The 21,689-nt window shown below is 40.7% G+C and overlaps 1 protein-coding gene across 7 annotated transcripts in view; it reads left to right on the top strand.

Moving 5' to 3' along the window:
- Nucleotides 1-7,877: 7,877 nt before the first annotated feature.
- SLC8A3 (solute carrier family 8 (sodium/calcium exchanger), member 3) overlaps nucleotides 7,878-21,689 on the top strand; it is a 280,420-nt gene continuing 266,608 nt past the window's right edge. For 4 of the 7 annotated variants that reach the window (XM_006865595.1, XM_006865594.1, XM_006865592.1 and 1 more), the window contains exon 1: nucleotides 7,878-9,722. In XM_006865595.1, coding sequence (XP_006865657.1) covers nucleotides 7,939-9,722 — 1,784 coding nt within the window. In that variant the 5' untranslated portion in view covers nucleotides 7,878-7,938. The remainder of the gene's footprint in view (nucleotides 9,723-21,689) is intronic. The other 3 variants (XM_006865596.1, XM_006865597.1, XM_006865591.1) reach the window with 1 other exon arrangement.

Below are 21,689 nucleotides of genomic sequence, written 5' to 3'. Positions count from 1 at the left end.
AGTCCATCTTCAGGCTATAACTGATTGGAATACCTAAAATGGGGTTAGAACTTCCTTCGGAGCCTTTGTATTGCATAAAACCATAGGTGGAATCTTGAACCCCATCCAGAATCTCTTGAGGTGGGAAATTTTCACTTGAGAGGACAAGCAGACCAGTCCTGAGTGGCTAAAAGGACAGAAAATATTTCCTGAAAGAATGACCAGCAGGAAAAAAAAAAAAAAACAATAACAGCAGTCTGATTGACTACTATAAGAACAAGTTAGTTGTTCAACCAGGAACCATCAAGGCTGGTGGTCAGTTCCCCTCAGGGCAAACCCCCTTCCAAGACTGAGACTCAAGGGGAATACATGAGCAGGCATGTGGTCTGGCTGGTGACTATGTTGGTCACTGATAAGGGTAAGTGGGAGAAAAACAGCAATGAAGTAGTGAGCTAAGTCCAATCACATTCAATAGACTCCTGTGAACTCAGATTGACACCTGGTTGGCCAGCAGTGTGGCAAGATCTGGGGACTCCTTGGCTTAGAGACAGTGACATAGCCAGAGAGGACTAGAGCATAGAGTGAAGCATCCAGCTGATATGAAGTGAGGGGAGATGTACGAAAATGCCCATACTTGCAGATAGCACCCACTTGACATGGCTTCAATAGCTAGATGATCAGAACTCGACTAGATGAGGGGGAAAAAAAGAGTAATCTGCTACAATTTGATGAACTTGACCTATACTTATGGACGTAGTAGCTCAAAAGAGGGAACACATCTTTACAGCGAGGATCATTCTCACCCCATCAGTATGCAGGGCTGACAGAGATGGGCTACTTAGACACTGGCTACCCAAAATGTGGTTAGGGGGTACAAAGGCACGAAGTGACTGGCTTACAAGCTTTCAAGGGGGATCCTAGTTCCAGATGGTTGCAGGGGAAGATAGAATCTCCACTGAATGGTTCCCAATCTGTTGGGACGAGGCTGATGAAAGGAGATGGGGATAAAACTCTTGAGGTACAATAGTGAATAATTGCTATCAGGACTGACTGTGAGGGTTGAAAATGTAAAGGTAGACATTTTGTAACAAAAGGAGTGGAGTCCTGGGGGCAGAGGTCCCTGGAACCATCAAGGGAGAGGAGCAGAGTGTGGGACCCTACCCAGAGAAGCAGTGATGCCAGAGATGGAGGCAGAGACGATGATGTGGAAAAATGGAGCAGCTGGGGACTCTGGACTCAGGGAGGGATAGGGGCTGTGTGCTGGCAGCTGGGGGGTGGGCTTGTGGGGTGTACCCTTTGGTTGTTTGATGATGCATGGAGGAGGTTGTAATCATAGCAATGACATGAAATACGGTAGGATGAATGTTCTCACATGTAAACTACCATGTAATTCACAATAAAAACTTTAAAAAAAAATCAACATTTTGCATTAGGGAAATCTGCTGCAGAAAACCTTTTTAAAGTGCTGAAGAACAAAGATTTCAGCTTGAGGATTTAGGTGCGCCTAATCCAAGCCATGGTATTTTCAATATGCATATGAAAGCTGGACAGTGAATAAGGTAAACCATAGAAGAATTGATTCTTTTGAGTTATAGTGTTGGAGGAGAATACCGAAAGTGCCATGGGCTGTCAAAAGAACCAACAGATCTGTGTTGGAAAAAGTGTAGCAAGAGTGCTCCTTGGAGGCCAGGATGGCCAAACTTCATCTCTCATACTTCTGACATGTTGTCAGCAGGGACCAGTCTCTGGAGAAGGATGTCATGTTTGGTAAGATGGAGATTCAGAGAAAAAGAGGAAGACCACCCCCAGCAAGATGGATTGGCCAAGTGGCAGCATCAATGGGCTCAAGTGTGGTAATTGTGAAATTGGCCCAGGACCAGGCAGTGTTTTGTTCTGTTGTGCATAGGGTCACTATGAGTCGGTACCAACTCAATGGCACCTAACAACAACAATGGCCTGGCATGGAGCCCTGGTAGTGTAGTGGGTTACAAGTTGGTCTGTTAACTGCATGGTCAACAGTTTTAATCTACTAGTGTCCCCATGAGAGAAAGATGAGGTTTTCTGCTCTCATAAAAATGTACGCCTCAGAAACCCTATACAGAGTCAATGTGAGTCAGACTAATTCTACAGCACACAACCACCACCAAGGGTCTGGGGTGGATCTCAATCAGTGTTTGGGGATGGGTGATGGAACAAAAAAATGACCATTGATTTGATCATGAGCAGTGTCTTGGTTCTAATACCTCAGTCAGAAGGCATTTTCTAACATGACTGGAAGAACAACAGGAAATTGACAAGCTATTTTCTACTTTCAACATCAGAAACTCTGAATATGCATTTGCTACCCACCTTCTTGCTTTGTTTTCTTTCATCCTTTATTCTAATTTATTTGTTTTCTCAGAAGACAGTCTTTCTAAATTGACCTCTGATTCTGACCACATGATGAGAGGTAAAATGCTCTTCATAAAAATCTGTTGAGGCATGGTTTCTGCAATACCACAGAAGAACAGAGATCCTGATTCTCCTTAATTCTCCCAGTGGGTAAGAAAATAGGAGTTTTTGTGCTCTGTTCATCAGGGTAACGCTACAACCTCAGTGTTCAATGTTTTTTGTTTGTTTGTTTGTTTTTTACTGCAAAAGGTCAGTTCTCTTTCCAAACTCTGTGGACACCTGAGCCCCTTGGGTTTTCTTGCCCATGCAGCTACAACGTTCTGTCTTATCATGTTGACGCTTGATTAAAGAGCTGCTCCAGCTGTGCCCACCTTCTGTCTCATCCTTCATAGGTCCTGTCTGAACCCAGAGTGTTAGGGTTTTCAGAGGCCAAGACAAGGAACCAAGATCCTTCTCTGTTCACATTTTTCTAGAGTGAGTTAGTGCTAAGTCTGTGAAGGGGGACTTTGTGCACATCACAGGTTATGAGAGCATTCTGAACCTGTGAAAACAGATTCTTGACATCTCCAATCATCCTATTATTCAATGTCATCCTTATATCCTCTCTTTCTATGAGGGAGGGCATAGCCAGAAGTCCCAAGCACCTGTTGTGGTGACCTCACTCAGTACCTTGACTAGTGGGGAATGTGGGTCTCAGCACTTGTTCCCATTCTGGAAAATATGAAACCAAGTTAATCCACAGGGTCCTTTTGGAGGATGGCCTTTATGGCTACAGTATGCATCCTGGCATATTTTGTCCTAAAGGAAATTTCTCTCTGGGTATAATCCTTGGGAATTTAAAGGGGTCCTGCTATTGTATATTTAGTTGCCATCTACTCAACACCCAGCTTGTGACAACCCCATATACAATGGAATCCAATTCTGCCAGGTCCTGTGCCATCCATGATTGGTTATGGATCAGACTGTTGCAATACAGAGGGGTTTTTTACTGGCTGATTTTCAGAAGTAGATAATTAGGATTTTCTTCCTAGTCCATCTTAGTCTGGAAACTCTGTTGAAAACTGTTCAGCAACATGCAACCCTTCACTGACAGACAGGTAGTGGCTACACATTAGATGCATTGGCCTAGAATTGAACCCTGGTCTCTGTATCGAAGGTGATAATTCCATCACTGAATCATCCCTGACCTCATAAAAGGGTCCTCTATGTGGACTCCTGGTGTGGCACTGTAGGATAAGCATTTGACATCAAGTTCGGTTTGATCTGAAAGGTCGGTGGTTCAAACTAACCAGGTGTTCCTCAGAAATCCTATGTAGGGTCACTATGACAGCACTAAACTACAACAACAAGTCATGCAAATAGTTTGCACTCAACTACTAACCTAAAGAGGAATGCAGTGGCTCTGTAGGATAAGCACTGGGCTGTGAATCACACGTCAAAAGTTCAAGTCCATCAGCTGCTCTGTGGGAGAAAGATGAGACTTTCTGCTCCTGCAGAGATGTATAGCATGGGAAACCCTATACAGTGTTGCTATGAGTGGTAACTTACTTGACAGCACTTAACAACAACAACTAATTTAAAGGATGGTGGCTCAAACTCACCCAGTGAAAGAAAAGCCTGGAAATCTGATTTTATAAAGGTTATAACCAAGGAACTCTATGGAGCACAATTCTTCCTTGTAACCTATAAGGTTACAATGAGTCAGATTCAACTCAGTGGCAAAGAGCTTTTTTTTAACATAGCGTCTAAAATCAAGTCAATATATGTGTGTGTGAGCTGTATATTTTTTCAAAATAAATGAGTATAATTCTGCTCATAAAATGACTTTAAGAGATTGGCTTCTGATGAAGCTTCCTTGGTGGTTACATTTATTTATTCAAAAAGTATGCAATTGCATGCTATCTGCAAGTATGGGTGTTCTTGTGCATCTCCCCTCACTTCATATCAGCTGGACACTTCACTCTCTGCTCTAGTCCTCTGTGGCCATGTGCCTGGGTCCAGGAGTCCCCAGGTCTTGCCAAACTGCTGACCAACCAGGTCTTAATCCAGGTGGACAGGAGTCTGTTGGCCGTGGTCAGACTTAGCTTACAACTTCATTGCTGTTTTTCCCCTACGTCCCCTTATCAATAGACCAACATGGTCACCAGCAAGACTACATGCCTGCTCGTGTATTCCCCTTGAGTCTCAGTCTTGGAAGGTGATTTGCCTTGAAGGGACCTGACCTTGATGGCTTGCCTTGATGGCTCCCCGGTGAACAACTTGCTTGTACTTGTAGTAGTCAATTGGACTGCCGTTGTTGTTTTTTATTTTTCCTGCTGGTCTTTCTTTCAAGAAGTTTCTTCTGTTCTTATAGCAGCTCCAGACTGGTCTGCTTGTTCTTTCAAGATATGAAGTGAGGGGAGATGCACAAGAATACCCATACTTGCTGATAGCACCCATTTGACCTGGCTTCTATGGCTGGATTATCAGAACTCGAAGAGAGGAAGAAGGAAGAAGAAAAAAGAGTAATCCACTACAATTTGATGAACTTGACCTATACTTATGGATTTAGTAGCTCAAAAGAGGGAACAAATCTTTATAGCGAGGATCATTCCCACCCCCTCGGTACACAGGGTTGACAGGGATGGGCAACTTAGACACTGGCTACCAAAAATGGGGAGCTACAAAGGCACGAAGTGACTGGCTTATAAGCTTTCAAGAGGGAGCCTAGTTTGAGAGGGTGCAGGGGAAGGTAAAATCTCTACTGAGTGGTTTCGAGCCTGTCTGGAAGGAGCTGGTGAAAGGAGATGGATGAACCACTCTTGTGGTTCAGTAGTGAATAATTGCTATTAGGATGGATTGTGAGTGTTGGAAATGTAAAGGTAGAAGTTTTGTAACAAAAGGAGGGGAGTGGTTGATCTTGCAGTCCAGGAGCAGAGGATCCTGGGACTATCAAGGGAGAAGAACAGAGTGCGGGAGCCTATCCAGAGAAGCATTGACACCAGAGATGGAGGCAGAGATGATGATGTGTAGAGATGGAGTGGCTGGGGACTCTGGACTCAGAGAGGGATAGGGGCTCTGTGCTAATGCCCAGGAGGCGGGCTTGTGGGGTCTGCCTTTTGGTTGTTTGAATGGTTTTTAGTCCTGAGTGTTTCAGCATAGATTGAAAAAACAAAAAACAAAACAAAACAGGGAATGGAAGCAAATGCTGCTGTTGAATGATGATGCATGGAGGAGATTGGGGGATTGTAGTCATTGCAATGAAATGAAATGCAATAGGATGAGTGTAAACCTGATATTCTTCCATGTAAACTATCACCCAATTTGCAATAAAAACTTAAAAAAAACAAACAAACATACAATTACTGAACACTTTCTATGAACTACTTAGAATACAATGGTTAACAAAGTAGACACAGTATTTGTTCTTATGTCATTCATAGTTTAATGCATGAACTAAATATTAGCCATATCATCCCATAAGTAAATATGTAATTTCACAAATGCCATGTAGGAAAAGTAAAAATTGTGATAAAAGGACATAATGAAGGAAGTTGAATCATTTTTAGGGGTGAAGGAAAGTTTTTTCAGACAGTGACACTTAAACTGAGATCTTAAACTGAGATATAAGAGTGAGGATTCAAAGAAGAAACACCCATTTCAGATACGGATAATGCCATGTGCAAAGATCCTGAGGCAGAAAATAACTTGGTGTAAACCAGGAGCTCAAATAGAAACTAATGCTGTGGAAGTGTAGTAGGAAGGAGAATGACCAAAAATGAACACGGTAGCTCATGACAAGAAATCTGGTCTTTCTAATATGAGCAAGGGGAAACTGCTGGTGGGCTTCAAGTAGGAAAATCTTTTGGGATCAGAAAGCCTTTCTTTCTCCCACAAAGTGTCTGGTGGATTCAAATTTCTGGCCTTGTTGTTAGTAGCCCAACATATAACCCACTATGACACAAGGACTTCTCACATTTAGGTTTGGTTTAAAAAAATATATGACTGAGTCTGTATTAGACTACTAACCTAAAGCTTGGTGGTTCAAACCCACCCATTATGAGAGGCCTGGTGGTCTGCTTCTGTAAAGATTATAGCCAAAATAACACAATGGAACAGTTCTAGTCTAACACATGTGGTTGTCAAGATTTGGAACTGACTCAACAGCAATGGGTGTGTTATTTTATTTTGGTGACTGTCTGAGGAAAGTAGAGTAGAGGGTGGTAACAGTTGAAGTGATGAGTTCAGTTAGGAGGTTATTGCAATAGACTCATCAAGTGAGGAATAATTGTGGCTTAGACTGTTGTGATGGTGGTAGAAATGGAGTTTGTAGAATTTAGTGCTGGATTGAGTAATGTATAATAGGGAGAGGGAAGCTTGCAGATTACCACTCATTTTCTAACACGAGTAATTAGTTGGATGGAGATAGTGTTTTCTGAGTTGGCAATAGTGGAAAAGAAGGAGCAAGATGAAGGAGCAAATCCTTTAAGATACTGTACACATACAAATCAGGGTATCTCTATTACTAGAAGTATCCCCACATGGATGAATCAGAGGAGGAAAATAAGCAAGTTGCATTTCTTTAGCTATTGCAAGGCTATCTATATTCTTCTTCACTTTGTCTAATGATGAACCTATATCTTCAGTTGAAATGCTTACCTTTCTTTTGTACTCAAGCTTACCTTTGTATGGTTTGAGATCAGCAAATGAGGCCACATTTCATCCCATAATCTTGTCTACAGTTAAAAGCAAAAAAAACCTGATTTGTAAAGCTACTTGCATGTTTTATTATTAGTGATTTCTTCACTGAGTCCTTCCTTCTGCAAATGGCTGCCTAAATTGTTTCATAAACATTTTCTACATGATGTTTGAGGGCTGCTATGTACTGGGTATTGGGCACATCTTACTGAGCCTCAGTAAGTAAGTTTAGGTGTAGTGCAGGTAGATTCACTATGGAATCAACTCAATTTCCCAAGCCATCTCAGAATTGTAGCTTGCCACTCAGCCAGAAGTTTAAGGTGTGGGAAAGGGTTTTTTCCAGCATGTTCAATTATACACAAAGCAGTATGTTCTGCTTTAGGGAGTAGCCCATGATACAATTCAATTAAGTATATATTCTAAACATCTATGTTATGCAGTCTTCTTGAATATGATGGCAGAGGTGTAAGGAAGGCTGAAACCCTAGAAACTACATAAGTGGAAACAAAATTTCAGGTCATACTCAGAGACAATTTTAACTTGATTCTTGAGGAATCTCAAGTTAAGTGGAATCTGAAGACAGGGCTAAAAGGGTATTTCCGTTACCAATTTTCCCAAAGCCATTCTTCAACTCAGTTTCTACCAGATGGTTCTGAGGACAGAGAAGCTGTTTGTGCCTTCCACTGACTTCTATTTTTCCAAGTAAGAGACTACCCAGTATGTTAGTGCAATATGTCACTTAAGGTGTTGCATCAGTTTGTATTGGTGGGAATCTGCCATTTGCTGCCCCCCTGCCTCATGTCTTTTACTGCCTCTCTGGTCTTTTCTAGGTCCCTGGCCTTTCAAGAGGACCATTGGTGCTGCCGTGAAGCCAGTAGCTAAGTCTCGTGTATGGCGTGGTTACGGTTGCAGCCTCTTTCCTCTGCCTTCCTCCATTTTGGGCTGGTTACTTTCATGCTTTTCCTGAATGGTCTTCAGGCAGAGGCTGGTGGCTCCGGGGATGTGCCCAGCACAGAACAGAACAATGAGTCCTGTTCAGGGTCTTCAGACTGTAAGGAAGGTGTCATCTTACCAATCTGGTACCCGGAGAACCCTTCCCTTGGGGACAAGATTGCCAGGGTCATCGTCTATTTTGTGGCCTTGATATACATGTTCCTTGGAGTATCCATCATTGCTGATCGCTTCATGGCATCTATTGAAGTCATTACCTCTCAAGAAAGGGAGGTGACTATTAAAAAGCCCAATGGAGAGACCAGCACTACAACGATTCGGGTCTGGAATGAAACTGTCTCCAACCTAACCCTTATGGCACTGGGTTCTTCTGCTCCTGAGATCCTCCTCTCTTTAATTGAGGTGTGTGGTCATGGGTTCATTGCTGGTGATCTTGGACCTTCCACCATTGTAGGCAGTGCAGCCTTCAATATGTTCATCATCATTGGCATTTGTGTCTACGTGATCCCTGATGGAGAGACTCGAAAGATTAAGCACCTACGTGTCTTCTTTGTCACTGCTGCTTGGAGCATCTTTGCCTATATTTGGCTCTATATGATCCTGGCAGTCTTCTCTCCTGGTGTGGTCCAGGTTTGGGAAGGCCTCCTCACTCTCTTCTTCTTCCCAGTGTGTGTCCTTCTGGCTTGGGTCGCAGATAGGCGACTGCTCTTCTATAAATACATGCATAAAAAATACCGCACAGATAAACACCGAGGAATTATCTTAGAAACAGAGGGTGACCACCCCAAAGGAATTGAGATGGATGGAAAGATGATGAATTCTCACTTTCTAGATGGAAACCTGGTTCCCCTGGAAGGGAAGGAAGTTGATGAGTCTCGCAGGGAGATGATCCGGATTCTCAAAGATCTGAAGCAAAAACACCCAGAGAAGGACCTAGATCAGCTGGTGGAGATGGCTAATTACTATGCCCTTTCCCACCAACAGAAGAGCCGCGCCTTCTACCGGATCCAAGCCACCCGTATGATGACTGGTGCAGGTAACATCCTAAAGAAACATGCAGCTGAACAAGCTAAGAAGACCTCCAGCATGAACGAGGTACATACTGATGAGACCGAAGACTTTGTCTCCAAGGTTTTCTTTGATCCATGTTCTTACCAGTGTCTGGAGAACTGTGGAGCTGTACTCCTGACTGTGGTGAGGAAAGGTGGAGATACAACCAAGACCATGTATGTAGATTACAAAACAGAGGATGGATCTGCTAATGCAGGGGCTGACTATGAGTTCACAGAAGGCACTATTGTTCTGAAGCCAGGGGAGACCCAGAAAGAGTTCTCTGTGGGTATCATTGATGATGACATTTTTGAGGAGGATGAACATTTCTTTGTGAGGTTGAGCAATGTCCGCATGGAGAATGAACAGCCAAAGGAGGATGTACCTCCAGCAATACTCAACAGTCTACCCTTGCCTTGGGCTGTCCTAGTATCCCCTTGTGTGGCCACAGTCACCATCTTGGATGATGACCATGCAGGCATCTTCACTTTTGAATGTGATACTATTCATGTCAGTGAAAGTATTGGTGTCGTGGAGGTCAAGGTTCTGCGGACATCAGGTGCCCGGGGCACAGTCATCGTCCCTTTTCGGACAATAGAAGGGACAGCCAAGGGTGGTGGTGAGGACTTTGAAGACACATATGGGGAGTTGGAATTCAAGAATGATGAAACTGTGTAAGTAACCTTTTTCTTATTCTAACTGCCCTCATTCCTACTCTTTGTCATCTTCTTCTATCCTCCTATAACACGCTAAAATTCTTCCCCGCATTTGTGTTAATGCCAAACTTTGGTTCCATCACAGGTATTCAGGATCAGCAGGTACTACTGGGTAGATTCTGCTTCCAAATTCTCCTTCAATTTCCCCACTTTAAATTGTTTATGGGCAAGGATTTCTGTGACAGAATCTAGGGATACAAAGCATTTTGTCCACTGAAACCCAAAATGATGACTAAAGGAGGCAAGTAGGGGGTAACATAAGCTGTGCAATATCAGGTTTAAAGAATATTTGTGACTAAGCACAAAACAGAAGAATGTTTGGGGATCTCCTTTCATCTTGTCTCATGCCAAAAGCTTACATGATCTTTGAGGTCGAACCTTACCATTTTGGAACAGTGAGTCCAAACAAGACATTCCCAAGAAAGCAAGTGACATTGGCTTCCAGCACCCCATACCATACTGCAGTTGTCTTGCATAAGTAGATCTCAGGCACTTCCCTTTCAATTTGGAAATTTCAAAACTGACTGAAACTTAGCAATTAATTTAAATGTCCATGGGCAATTTTATGGTATGAGATTTACCCTAGGTGAGATGAGTCAGCATGACTTGAGTCCTGGAGGTATCTTGGAAGAGGAGAGCTCCCAGAGCAGTGACAGCTTTTGTTAAGTCACAGTTCTAAACTCTAAAATCTGGTTAAGCAGTAAGGAAAAGGCTTTTAGGAAGTGTGGGATACCATGTGTCCTCTAGAGTCCTGGTGTGGCACTGTGGGTTAATGTGCTGAACTTCAAAGTTGGTTTAAACCCTAAGGTTGGTGGTTCAAGCTTATCAGCCATTCCTTGGAAACCCTATGCAGGATTGCTATGGGTCGGAACCAATTCAAAGGCATTTAACAACAACAATGTGTCCTCTATGTCATCTCTTTTCACAGTCCAGGGCTCTCCTGAAATACTTCTCAAGTTACTGCCCCATTTAGTCCTTCATAAACTGGATATTTTACTTTTATTATCTCTATCATCCTAAGGCCTCTCCCCATTGAGTCTCCTTGCTAATTGTGTGCTTTGTCATTTTCCCAGATGGTTAGTTTTGGAAAAGAAAGTAGGGTGACTTTCTCCAGGATTTGCAGTTTACATGGGAATTTATAGGACACTCTACCAAGGTGGTCAAAAGATGAGGTTGAGCAATTTAACCTCTGAATTCCTTGTTCATGTCCACAAGCAATAAGCAATTACAGGTGGAGGTGTGAAGAATAAAGAGGATATGTAATATAGGAGTCTTGGTATGGTGCTATATAGGGTCACTATGAGTAGGAATCAATTCTATAGCAGTGGGTTTTCTTTGGTTTTATAATATAGGAAAGGTACTTGGGTGGTTCAAAGAGTTTGGTCTTGACTACAAACCTAAAGAGTCTTGGTGTGGTGCTGTGGGTTAATGCACTGGACTGCAAAGTCATTTTGAATTGCAAAGTCAGTAGTTCAAGCTCACCAGTCACTCCTCAGAAACCCTGTACAGGGTCATTATGTGTTGGAACCACCTTGATGGCACTTAACAACAAGACCCCCAACGAGATGGATCAGCCAGGTGGCATCATTAATGGACTCAAGTGTGGCAGCAGTAGTGAGGTTGGCCCAGGATCGGGCATTGTTTAGTTCTGCTGTGCATGGGGTCGCTATGAGTCGGTTCCAACTCGATGGCACCTGACAACAACAACAAACAACAACAACAACTAACCTAAAGGTTGTCAGTTAGAACTCAGCAGTGCCACAGAAGAAGGGCTTCATGAATTCATGAATTGATTCTATAAAATTTTGAGAAGAAAACTCTATAGGAATGTTATACTTTGAGTCATCATGAGTTGGAGTTGATTCAGTGAGTTTGGTTTTTTATATAATATAGAAAGGGGGTGTGGATGTCAAACTGTTCTAAGAATTTGTTAATAACACTTTTCAGTGATAAATAAAAATGTACCACAACTAAGTGTAGGGGCAAGGAACTCATGGAGAAGGCAGGGCTGGGGATGTGGTTGAAGAAGGGGGAACAAAAGCTAGAAAGAGGTATTGCTGAAAGTATATCTTATGTTCAGCCATGGGACAAAACCTTGGATTCTGTTGGCAGTAAAAATAAATGACCGAGGATCCTCTGCCCTTGTCTTCAATCAATCTTTTCCTAATAATGTGACCTTGGGCTGGCCATTTAGTGCAGCTACAAAGTAGGACTAACAATACTTTTCTTGCCTGGAGGCAGAGTTAGATCTTTCTCAGTTCCTTCCAGCTCAAAGTTTTTACTAAACCACAGATGCAGAATCTCAGTGTAGGTCATAATTATAGTAGCCAAAAACAGAACAAGCCATTGTTAAATTGATTTATTAAGACTCTATTTAGTCATTTTGTTGGGAAGGATAATTTGTTGTTAAGTGGAAATCTGTGCTTTCCAGAGAATACAGTCCATTTATATGTGCTCTTATAAATGGACTGTATATATAAGAACACTTATAAATGTATTTTCTGGAAAGCACAGATTTATATATGCGCTTGGAGTCCTTGTGTGGCACTATGGGATAATGCACTAGAACACAAGGTTTGTTTGATCTGCAAGGTCAGCAGTTCAAATCTACCATCTGCTCCTCGGAAACCCTATACAGGGTCATTATGAGTCAGAACCAATTTGAAGGCACTAAACAACAACAGCAACATATGTGCTCTTGGGAGAGTGTTTTTACATACAAATGAAGGAAAGGCTCTGAATGGGAAGACAAGCTCTGGGAGATGTCACTCATGTTCATAGCACTGTAAATATATGAGGTTATTGTAAGCCATTAAATGGTATCAGGACTACAACATTAGCCATAAATGGACAAATGTGTGGTTCTTCCAATCCAGTATCCTTTTTACCAATGGCACAGAGGGTGGTTTTTGAGAAACCAGAGTATTGGCTCCCAAGTTTCTCAACCCACAATCTCTGAATATGACTAACCGTTTTTCAAACCCATTTGTGTTTCAGCTTATGGAATATCTTGATTTAAATGAGCTTCACAAATTATAACTTCTGGGTGATACTGGTTCTGACTGGATGTCAGTCTCTAGAAGTTTGAAATTCAAAGGTATTCTAATCTCAGTTCTTATCTGTTCCTAAGTATTATATTTTTAGACTTCAGTATAGATAAATACCATTTTGGTCTTCATAATTGCAGAATAATGAGCCCAAAATGAGCTGGTCAAATCTGAGATAGAAGTCCTACCATTGATACTTTAATTCATAAATTTACAATTTAAGGCAGAATAGTATAGCAAAGAAACCATTGTCTCTAAACACACCGGGTTAAAATTCTAGTTCTGTTGCTGACTTAACCATGTGAGTTTGGGAAAATTTCTTAACCTATAAGATTATTTCCTCATGGTAAATTGAGGATAATATCTCTCTTGTAGGGCTATTACCATGATTTGAAATATTGTATGCAGTATACTCTGATACATAGTATTTGCTCAGTAAATAATGACCCTTAAAAGTAATATTGTTGAATTAACAATATTCTTCCAAATACATAATCAAAGTGATTATTTATATTGAAAAGGGAGGTCTCTATTTAACTCTAATTAAGGAACATTCTAGCATTTTTGGTTGCCATGGAAGGTCCTAACCTAAATATAAAATATTACAGCCAGAAAGAACCTTTGCTATCTTTAGAGCAATGCTTCTCCAACATATGAATCATCTAGAAAACTTGCTAAAATGCATCTGATTCAAAGGGTCCAGTGTAGGGCTTGAGATTCTGCATTTCTAAAAGTTCCTGATTCTGATGATTTGGATTTAGAATAGAAAGACTCTGAAAGCACTGAACAAACCATGAGCTCTAGAAAGGAAAGTAGCTTTTCAAATAACTTGTTTAATTGAATTGTAAATGCTTGCTTTCCAGTTCCAACTTCCAGCCCCAGCTTAACTAGAATCTAGATTCTGAAGTTGTGTTATCCTAAATGAACTCCTTCCCTAAAGCCTTGCTATTGCAATACCAATCTGAAAACTGGAATTGAAACCTTTTGGGTGCTTAGACAGAAGTTGCGTGAAGCCTGAACAATTCTGCTTTCAAATTCCCCCATGTTTGAGTGGTTTTATTTGCCTACCAAGCCTGTTGTTGTTGTTAAGTATCATTGAGTCAGTTCTGACTCATAGCAACCTTGTATAGGGTTTCTGAGGAGTGGCTGATGAGCTTGAACACTGACCTTGCGGTTCAAACTGACTTTGCAGTCTAACGTATTAACCCACAGCGCCACAACAGGAATCCATTACACTGTCAATTTTGCCCACACCATGCTTCTCTAAATCTAATCAGGTTGAGGCAGGGCCTATACCACATTGATAATTTGGAACTCATGAAGGTACCTATTGGGTCTTATGCTTTACTTTTTCAAAGATGACCATGGTAGCATGGTGGAAAAGCATGATCTGTGGGGTCTGACAAACAGATGTGTGTCTATCTCTCACTGGCTACATAACTGCAAAGAAGTGATTTCATCTGTCAGATTTTTTATTGTTGTTGGAATGATAATAATAATATCTATAGTTTTTGTTGTTGTTAAGTGCTGTCAAATAAGTTCCAACCCATAGTGACCCTGTATAGAGTTTCCAAAGAGCAGCTAGTGGTTCAAACTGACTTTGTAGTCCAACGCATCAACCCACAGAATCATGCCAGGACTCCAATATCTACAGTGGTAAGTACTAAATACACATATAAACAAAATGTACCTAGAGCATACTGCCTGCTCATAGAAGATGCTTGCTGATTCAACACATATTTATTAAAGATTTGCTATGTACTAGATACATTACTAAGGAGTTCTGGTTAGCGTAGTGGTTACAAGTTGGCAGCTAACCTTAAGGTAACTGTTCTGCAGGAGAAAGATGAGACTTTCTGCTCCCAAAAAGATTTACAGCCTTGGAAACCCTATACAGGGTCATTATGAGTCAGAACCAACTCCATAGCACATAACCAACCATCCAGGTACGTTACTGTTGGGGATAAATATATGGATAAAACAAACTGGTATTTCAGCTATCAAGGATCTTACCCTTCAGTAGAGAGGCATACATGGTATACAGTCAACATGGGAGAATTGCTGTGTTGAGATAGGTTCAGTACCAAGAGGAATTACAGTTCCCTCCTCTGTATATAACACCATCACTGCTGTGTGTAAGTACATCACTAAGGAGGTAGTAGTTATAGTGGTAGGAAGGTTGTGGGTACATGATTATTTTATGTTCATGTTATAATATTGTTATTGTTGTTACATGCTGGTTCCAACCATAGTGACCCTGTATAGGGTTTCTGAGGAGTAGAACTCTTCATAGTTGAAATCTTCAAGATCCCCACCTTTGTAACTAGCACTACAGTGCTTCATGAGAAATCCAGCTTTGTCTATTGCTTCACTAAGATATGGGTCTTGGTTGTACATTAGACTCCCTCACTATAATAAGTGGCTGGTTCCTACATCCCAAGTTTGTAGTAAACCTCTGCAAAATAGCAGACTGTTGCAGCTAATGAACCTTTGAGGTCTCTGAGGATAGTCGGAAATGCAAATGGAAATATGCAAATACAAAGAACTACCATAATGAAGTAGCATAGACCTGCCTCTAAGGAAAAGCAGAGTACTGGCTGTTCCCCACATTTCCCACCCAATCAGAAAGTTGTAGCTGGAAGGGAACTGACCTCTGCTTCTACAAATTAGGAAACTGAGTTTCAAGGAGGGGAAGTGACATGGCCAAGGTCACACAGTAAATAATGATAGAAAGTTAGAGTTGGAAAGAATTTTAGAGGCTACTGAATTAAATCTTTCCACTTTCCTGTCTGAACTTCTCCACCTTATTTTTATCCATCCACAAAATGTTAACTTTTAAATGAATGAGGCAATTCTTGGGTGAAAGATGTTCTAGAGCGTTCCACTATACAATGTGCATAGTCTTCAATTTTATAGCGACCTAGTAGGATTTTTTCTTCTTGTTTGGCTCAACAAAGTATGAGGATAGCCTCCTTCTAGTCAATAGGGGAGACTATTTACTCATACAATGCCCTAGAAGAGTTATAAGCTAGCTGCAAGCTTGGTGAGGATAGAAGTGAGATGGAGGTGATGGTAGTCCCCTTCAACTGACATCCCTCCCTTTTGTTTTTTCCCTTTGGTCTTCAGCACCCGATTCCCAGTAACATGATCCCTCCAGGATTAGGTAAACAAGTCAATCACCAGGACACTTGACTTCATGAAGCTATGTGCTTAGCCTGGGATTGTTCAACCATCATTTCTCCCTTCTGGGCCTGAAGGAGTGATTAAAGGTTGCATGGATTTTTTTCCCAGGTCTTTCAGCTTTATTTCTGAGTAAATCCTTATTAAGTAAATTCTGACTGTTGGAATGTTTTGCATATAAATGTGACCTTTTAGATTAGACATACAGTGAACTCTCAAAAGATGGCAAAGTTGTCATTTATTTCTGTGGTACAAGTTACTAACTGATACCCTCCTTTAAGTCCAAATAAATCAATATTTCTCAATGTTTCAAAATGGCTAATATAAAGTCAGGATAAATAAAACTCAGTCATCCCTACTGTTGACTAAATCACTTTCATTAAATTATTGCTACCTCAGTTAGTGTAATAAATTATGTGTCACTAAAAGATTAGCACTGGACTACTAACCGAAGGTTAGCAGTTCAAACCCACCAGCTGCTACTCAGAAGTCTTATATAGGAACTGACTTGAGGGCACTTAACAAAAGCAACTACAGCAACTATATTCTGGGAAATGCACACATGAATCTTAATATTCTCATTGTTGTTGTTGTTAAGTACCGTGGAGTCGGTTCCGACTCATAGTGACCCTGCACAGGGTTTCCGAGGCTGTAAATGTTTATGGGAGCAGAATGCCTCATCTTTCTCCCATGGAACCGCTGGTTTTGAACTGCCAACCTTCAAGTAATAAATGATTTCTCCTTAAAAGCCCTTTCCATTATTCACAACATTCATCCTTATTTTCTGATTTAACAAGGCTGAATTTTAAAAGTGCATTAGAAATTCTTGAGGTTTTCACTCCAAGTTAAACAGAACTTCTCAGTGATTTCCAAGACACAGCTTCTTATTTTGGTGCTGTTCTTCATCCAGAGGCATGGGTCTAGAGTTCAACATGCCATTCTCTTTCCTTTCAGGCTACATGGATTTTTTAGCAAAAGATTTGAAAATTATGTCCAGAGGGACTCTGTTGTTATTGTTGTTAAATGCCTTTGAGTTGGTTACAACTCACAGAAACCCTGTGTAAGGTTTCTGAGGAGTGCCTGGTGGACTTAGTTCAGTGCTTATTCTATAGCACCACACCAGGATTCTGATATTTTTCTTGTTTACTTTTTAATTCTTTATTAATGACTAAGACCTTCAAAGATATATTTTTAAAAAAAGAGAGAGAGAGAGAGAGAGAGAGATTTCAACTCTGTGACCCATGAAGCATCACAAGTCTTCTGAGAATATTACATATCTGTAAAAGTTACAGGGAGTCCTAAGCTTTCCTGATTGTTTTGCTTTAGGGCCTAAGAGTGAAGCATCTCCTGGTAGGAGTGGACCAGGCAAAACCCTCTTTTTTACTTCCTTGGTGCCATAGGCAGCAGTAGAACATCCATTGTGCTCACCCCTGGTCTGCTCACATGAACCTGCCCTATGGTATGAGAAAACTCATGGATGCAGGGTTGGAAACCCCACTAGGGAGAATGTCAGGCTGGATCTTAAGAGAAAGACACACTGTAGTTGAAGATGATTACAATACTGACCAATCAGAAAACAGAACACCTCAGGCCCAAAGTAGGCTTGCCTGTGTACTGTTCAGGAGGGAACTCCTTGGGGCTTCAGGGGATACAGGTGGGGGGATCCTGCCATGGGCCTTGCTTATCTTGTCTTGACTCTTCTAGATCCTAAGGTAAAATTTCCTCATACACTCACAAGAATGAAAGCAAGAGATATTTGGGCAAAACATCAGGGTGAGATGGAGGACTTTTCCTTGTATAAAATCCTTTACTTAGTTCCCAGGTGTATTTAGATGGTGAATGGCCACTCATTCCTTTCCTACCCTTTGGCTATGCTCACATTATCTCCATGAAAAAGGTAGTAGCTGTCAGAGCAGTGTCATTATATTGTTCAAGGGGGGTGTTTGCCTTTCTTCTGGGATCATAACATAGATCAAATAGCACATAATTGATAGTTGGAAAAGAAAAACTTCTTGATTTCCAAAATTGAGCAAAGTCCCCAAATTTAGATTCTGTATGGTTCACAAACATTCAGCATGCTTTTAAGATTTTGTCAAATGACCATGAAGACAATCACTAGATAAATATTCTCAGGTGGTGATATAGTTATCATCTATAAACTGACTTGACAACACTTAACAACAATAACAACAGTAGGTATTTTAGTCCTGATGTGGCACTGTGCACTGGCCTGAAAATCAGTTAGACTGCAAGATTGGTGGTTCAAGTTTACCAGTCACTCCTCAGAAACTATATGCAGGGTTGCTTAAAGTTGGAACAAACTCAACAGCACTTAACAACAGCAACAACATAGGAATTAAATCCTCACCTCTACCATCTACCAAGGAGCCCTGATATCATAGTGGATTATGAACTAGTCTGCTAATTGCTAGGTCAGCAGTTTTAATCTGCCAGTTCTTCTGTGGGAAACAGATAAGGCTTTCTGCTCCCATAAAGATTTACAGCATCATAAACCCTATACAGGGTTGCTATGGGTAGATGGCACACAACCACCACCACCATCTACAAAGTACTCAAGTGGGAAATTACTTGGATAAATGCAGAAGGAGCTGATGTTGAAAGTGAAACTTTTTTATTACAGAAAAATTTGTTTTTCTGAAAATTTAGTAATCACTAAGCAGTTACCATCGAGTCCATTTCAACTCCTGGTGTCCCCATGTGTGTCAAAGTAGAACAGGCTGAGTTTTTGGAAATAGCATTGTAGACCTTTCTTCCTAGACACCTCTGGGTGAGCTCCAACGGCCAAGCCTTTGGTTGGCATCTCATTGGGGGTCTTCCTCTCTTTCACTGACCCTCCTCTCTACCAAGCATAACATCCTTCTCTAGGGATTGGTCTAGCTTGATAATATGTCCAAAGTATAAGAGGTGAAGTCTGGCCATCCTAACTTCTAAAGAGCATTCTAGCTGTACTTCATCCAAAACAGATTTGTTTGTTCTTCTGGCAGTCTATGGTAATTTTAATATTCTCCTCCAACACCATATCTCAAATGCATCAATTCTTCTATAGTCTTCCTTATTCACTGTCCAATTTTCACATGCATATGAGGTTATCCTTCAGTATTCCAATCAAGGCTTGAATGTTTTCTTCAGTTCTTTCTGCTTGAGAAATGCTACCCATATTACTCCCTTTGGTTTTCTAGCTCCAGGTCTTTGTACATTTTGCTATAACACTTTACTTGTCTTCCTGGGCTGCCCTTTAAATTTTTCTGTTCAGCTGTTTTTCTTCATCTTTTCTCCTAGTCACATTAGCTACTTAAACTACATTTAAGTTTCAGAGTCTCTTCTGAGATCCACTTTTGTCTTTTCTCTCTTTCCTGTCTTTTTAATGGTCTTTTGCTTTTTTCATGTATAATGCTTTTGATGTTATTCCACAGCTCATCTGTTCAATTATTAGATTTCAATACATCAAGTATGTTCTTGAGATGGTCTCTAAATTCAGGTGGGATATTTTGAAGGCCATATTTTGGTTTTCATGGACTTGTTTTAATTTTCTATAGTTCAAGCCTGAACTTGCATATTGATGGTCTGTTCCACTGTCAGCCCCTGCCCTTGTTTTGGATGATGATATTGAACTTCTCCATCATCTCTTCCCACAGATGGTAGTCAATTTGATTTCTGTGTATTCCATTTAGTTAGGTCCATGGTAATACTCATCATTTATGCTATTGAAAAATGTATTTTCAATGAATAAATTGTTGTTCTTGAAAATTTTTATCCTTTGATTTCCAACATCATTTCTATCCTCAAGGCCATATTTTCAAACTACTGATCCTTCTTCTTTGTTTCCAACTTTCACATTCCTATCACTAGAAATTATAAATGCATCATAATTTAATGTTTGAGCAATTTCATACTGAAGAAGTTGGTAGAATTCTTCAATTTAATCTTCATTAGTTTTAGTGGTTGGTACATAAATTTGAATAATAGTAGTAATAATTGGTCTTCTTTTAGGTGTATGGATATTATCCTATCACAGACAGTATTGCACTTTAAGCTAGATTTTGAAATGGTCTTGTTGATGATGAATGTGGAGCCATTCCTCTTGAACTGGCCATTCCTGGTATGGCAAATCATACAAGTGTCTGATTCAAAATGGCTAATGCCTGTCCATTTCAGCTCACCAATGCCTAGGATAACTATCTTTATGTGTTCTATTTCATCTTTGTTGGCTTCCAATGTTCCTAGCTTCATTCTATGTCCATTCCACATTCCGATTATTAATGGATGTTTGCAGCTGTTTCTTTCAGCTTGAGTTGTGCTCCATTAGCAAATGAAGTTCCCGAAAGCTTTGCTACATCCACGTCACTAAGGACAACTCTACTAAGCAGTCAGTTCTTCCTCGGTTGTATTTTGAGTGCCTTTCAATCTGAGGGCCTCATCTTCTGGCATTGTATAAGATGATGATGTTTCAATACTATTTGTATGGTTTTCAGAGACTAACCTTTCAGAAGTGGTTTGCTTTTACTTCCTAGGCTTATGAAGAACCATTTATTTATGACCCAGGAGTCCTGGTGTGGCACTGTGGATTAATGAACCAGACTACAAAGCCATTTGAACGGCAAGGTCAGAAGTTTAAACTCACCAGCTGATCCTCAGAAACCCCATAAAGGGTTGCTATGGGTCAGAAATGACACAACAGCACTTAATAACAACAACGAGAATACTCTTTAGTAGATTCTTTAATTCCAAGTAAGTGACATAATGTTATTAACATAATACTCAGAATATGGCTGCAAAATTATAGGTTATAGATGGCAAATGCCACCTCTCCTTCTCTTTCTCATAGTCCATGCTTCTCCAGTCCTTTTGATCTTGATTTGTATTCTTCTGATTTTGTTTTTTTTTTCTTTATGATCTTCTCTGATGCCACTACTGTCTCTGATTATCTCCTGCTGAGTAGTGGTGATGCAGGGTGTACCATTATTAGGCCTAATCATGGTCCTGACTATAAATCAATATATATGTTTATTTCTTTCCCTGTTTTTTACATTCCTTTTGGCTTTTATACTATTTTATTACACTTACTCTTTATTCTGGAGTTCCTGGATGGTGCAAATGATTTAAAGGTGGACTACTAACTGAAAAGTTGGTGGTTCAAACCCACCAAGAGAAACTTGTGAGTAAGTTCTGGGCATCTGCTTCTGAAAGGTCATAGCCTTGAAAATCCTATGGAGCACAGTTCTACTTTGCAGGGTTTCCTGAGTTGAAATCAACTAAAAAACAATCAGCAACTATAAATGTTCTCCTAGACAGTCTCTGCTGCAGCCTTTTTTACTCTACCATATCTGCTCTGGGCACTCACAGTAGACATCACGGTTGTCCTTTTTGCTCTTTCTTGTGCCCAATGACTTCCTCCACAATTCCCTTTGCTCTGTCTCCTTTTAAATTATATTTTGTCCTCTAATGCTCTTCCTTCACACTGTTGGCATGCATACTTGGGTAGCTTTGTCTGTTGTCTGAGCTATTCTTTCTTTCCATGATCAAGAAGGAGCTGTGGTGTGGCAAGACCTGGGGACTCTTGGGCCCAGAGTCAGTGACATAGACACAGAGGACTAGAGTGGAGAGTGAAGCATCCAGCTGATAAGAAGAGAGGGCATATGCATAAGAACACGCACACTTGCAGATAATACCCACTTAT

The sequence above is a fragment of the Chrysochloris asiatica genome, unplaced genomic scaffold (genome assembly GCF_000296735.1).
Source record: "Chrysochloris asiatica unplaced genomic scaffold, ChrAsi1.0 scaffold00079, whole genome shotgun sequence".
Classification (NCBI taxonomy): domain Eukaryota; kingdom Metazoa; phylum Chordata; class Mammalia; order Afrosoricida; family Chrysochloridae; genus Chrysochloris; species Chrysochloris asiatica.
This window is presented reverse-complemented; position numbering and strand designations above follow the sequence as displayed.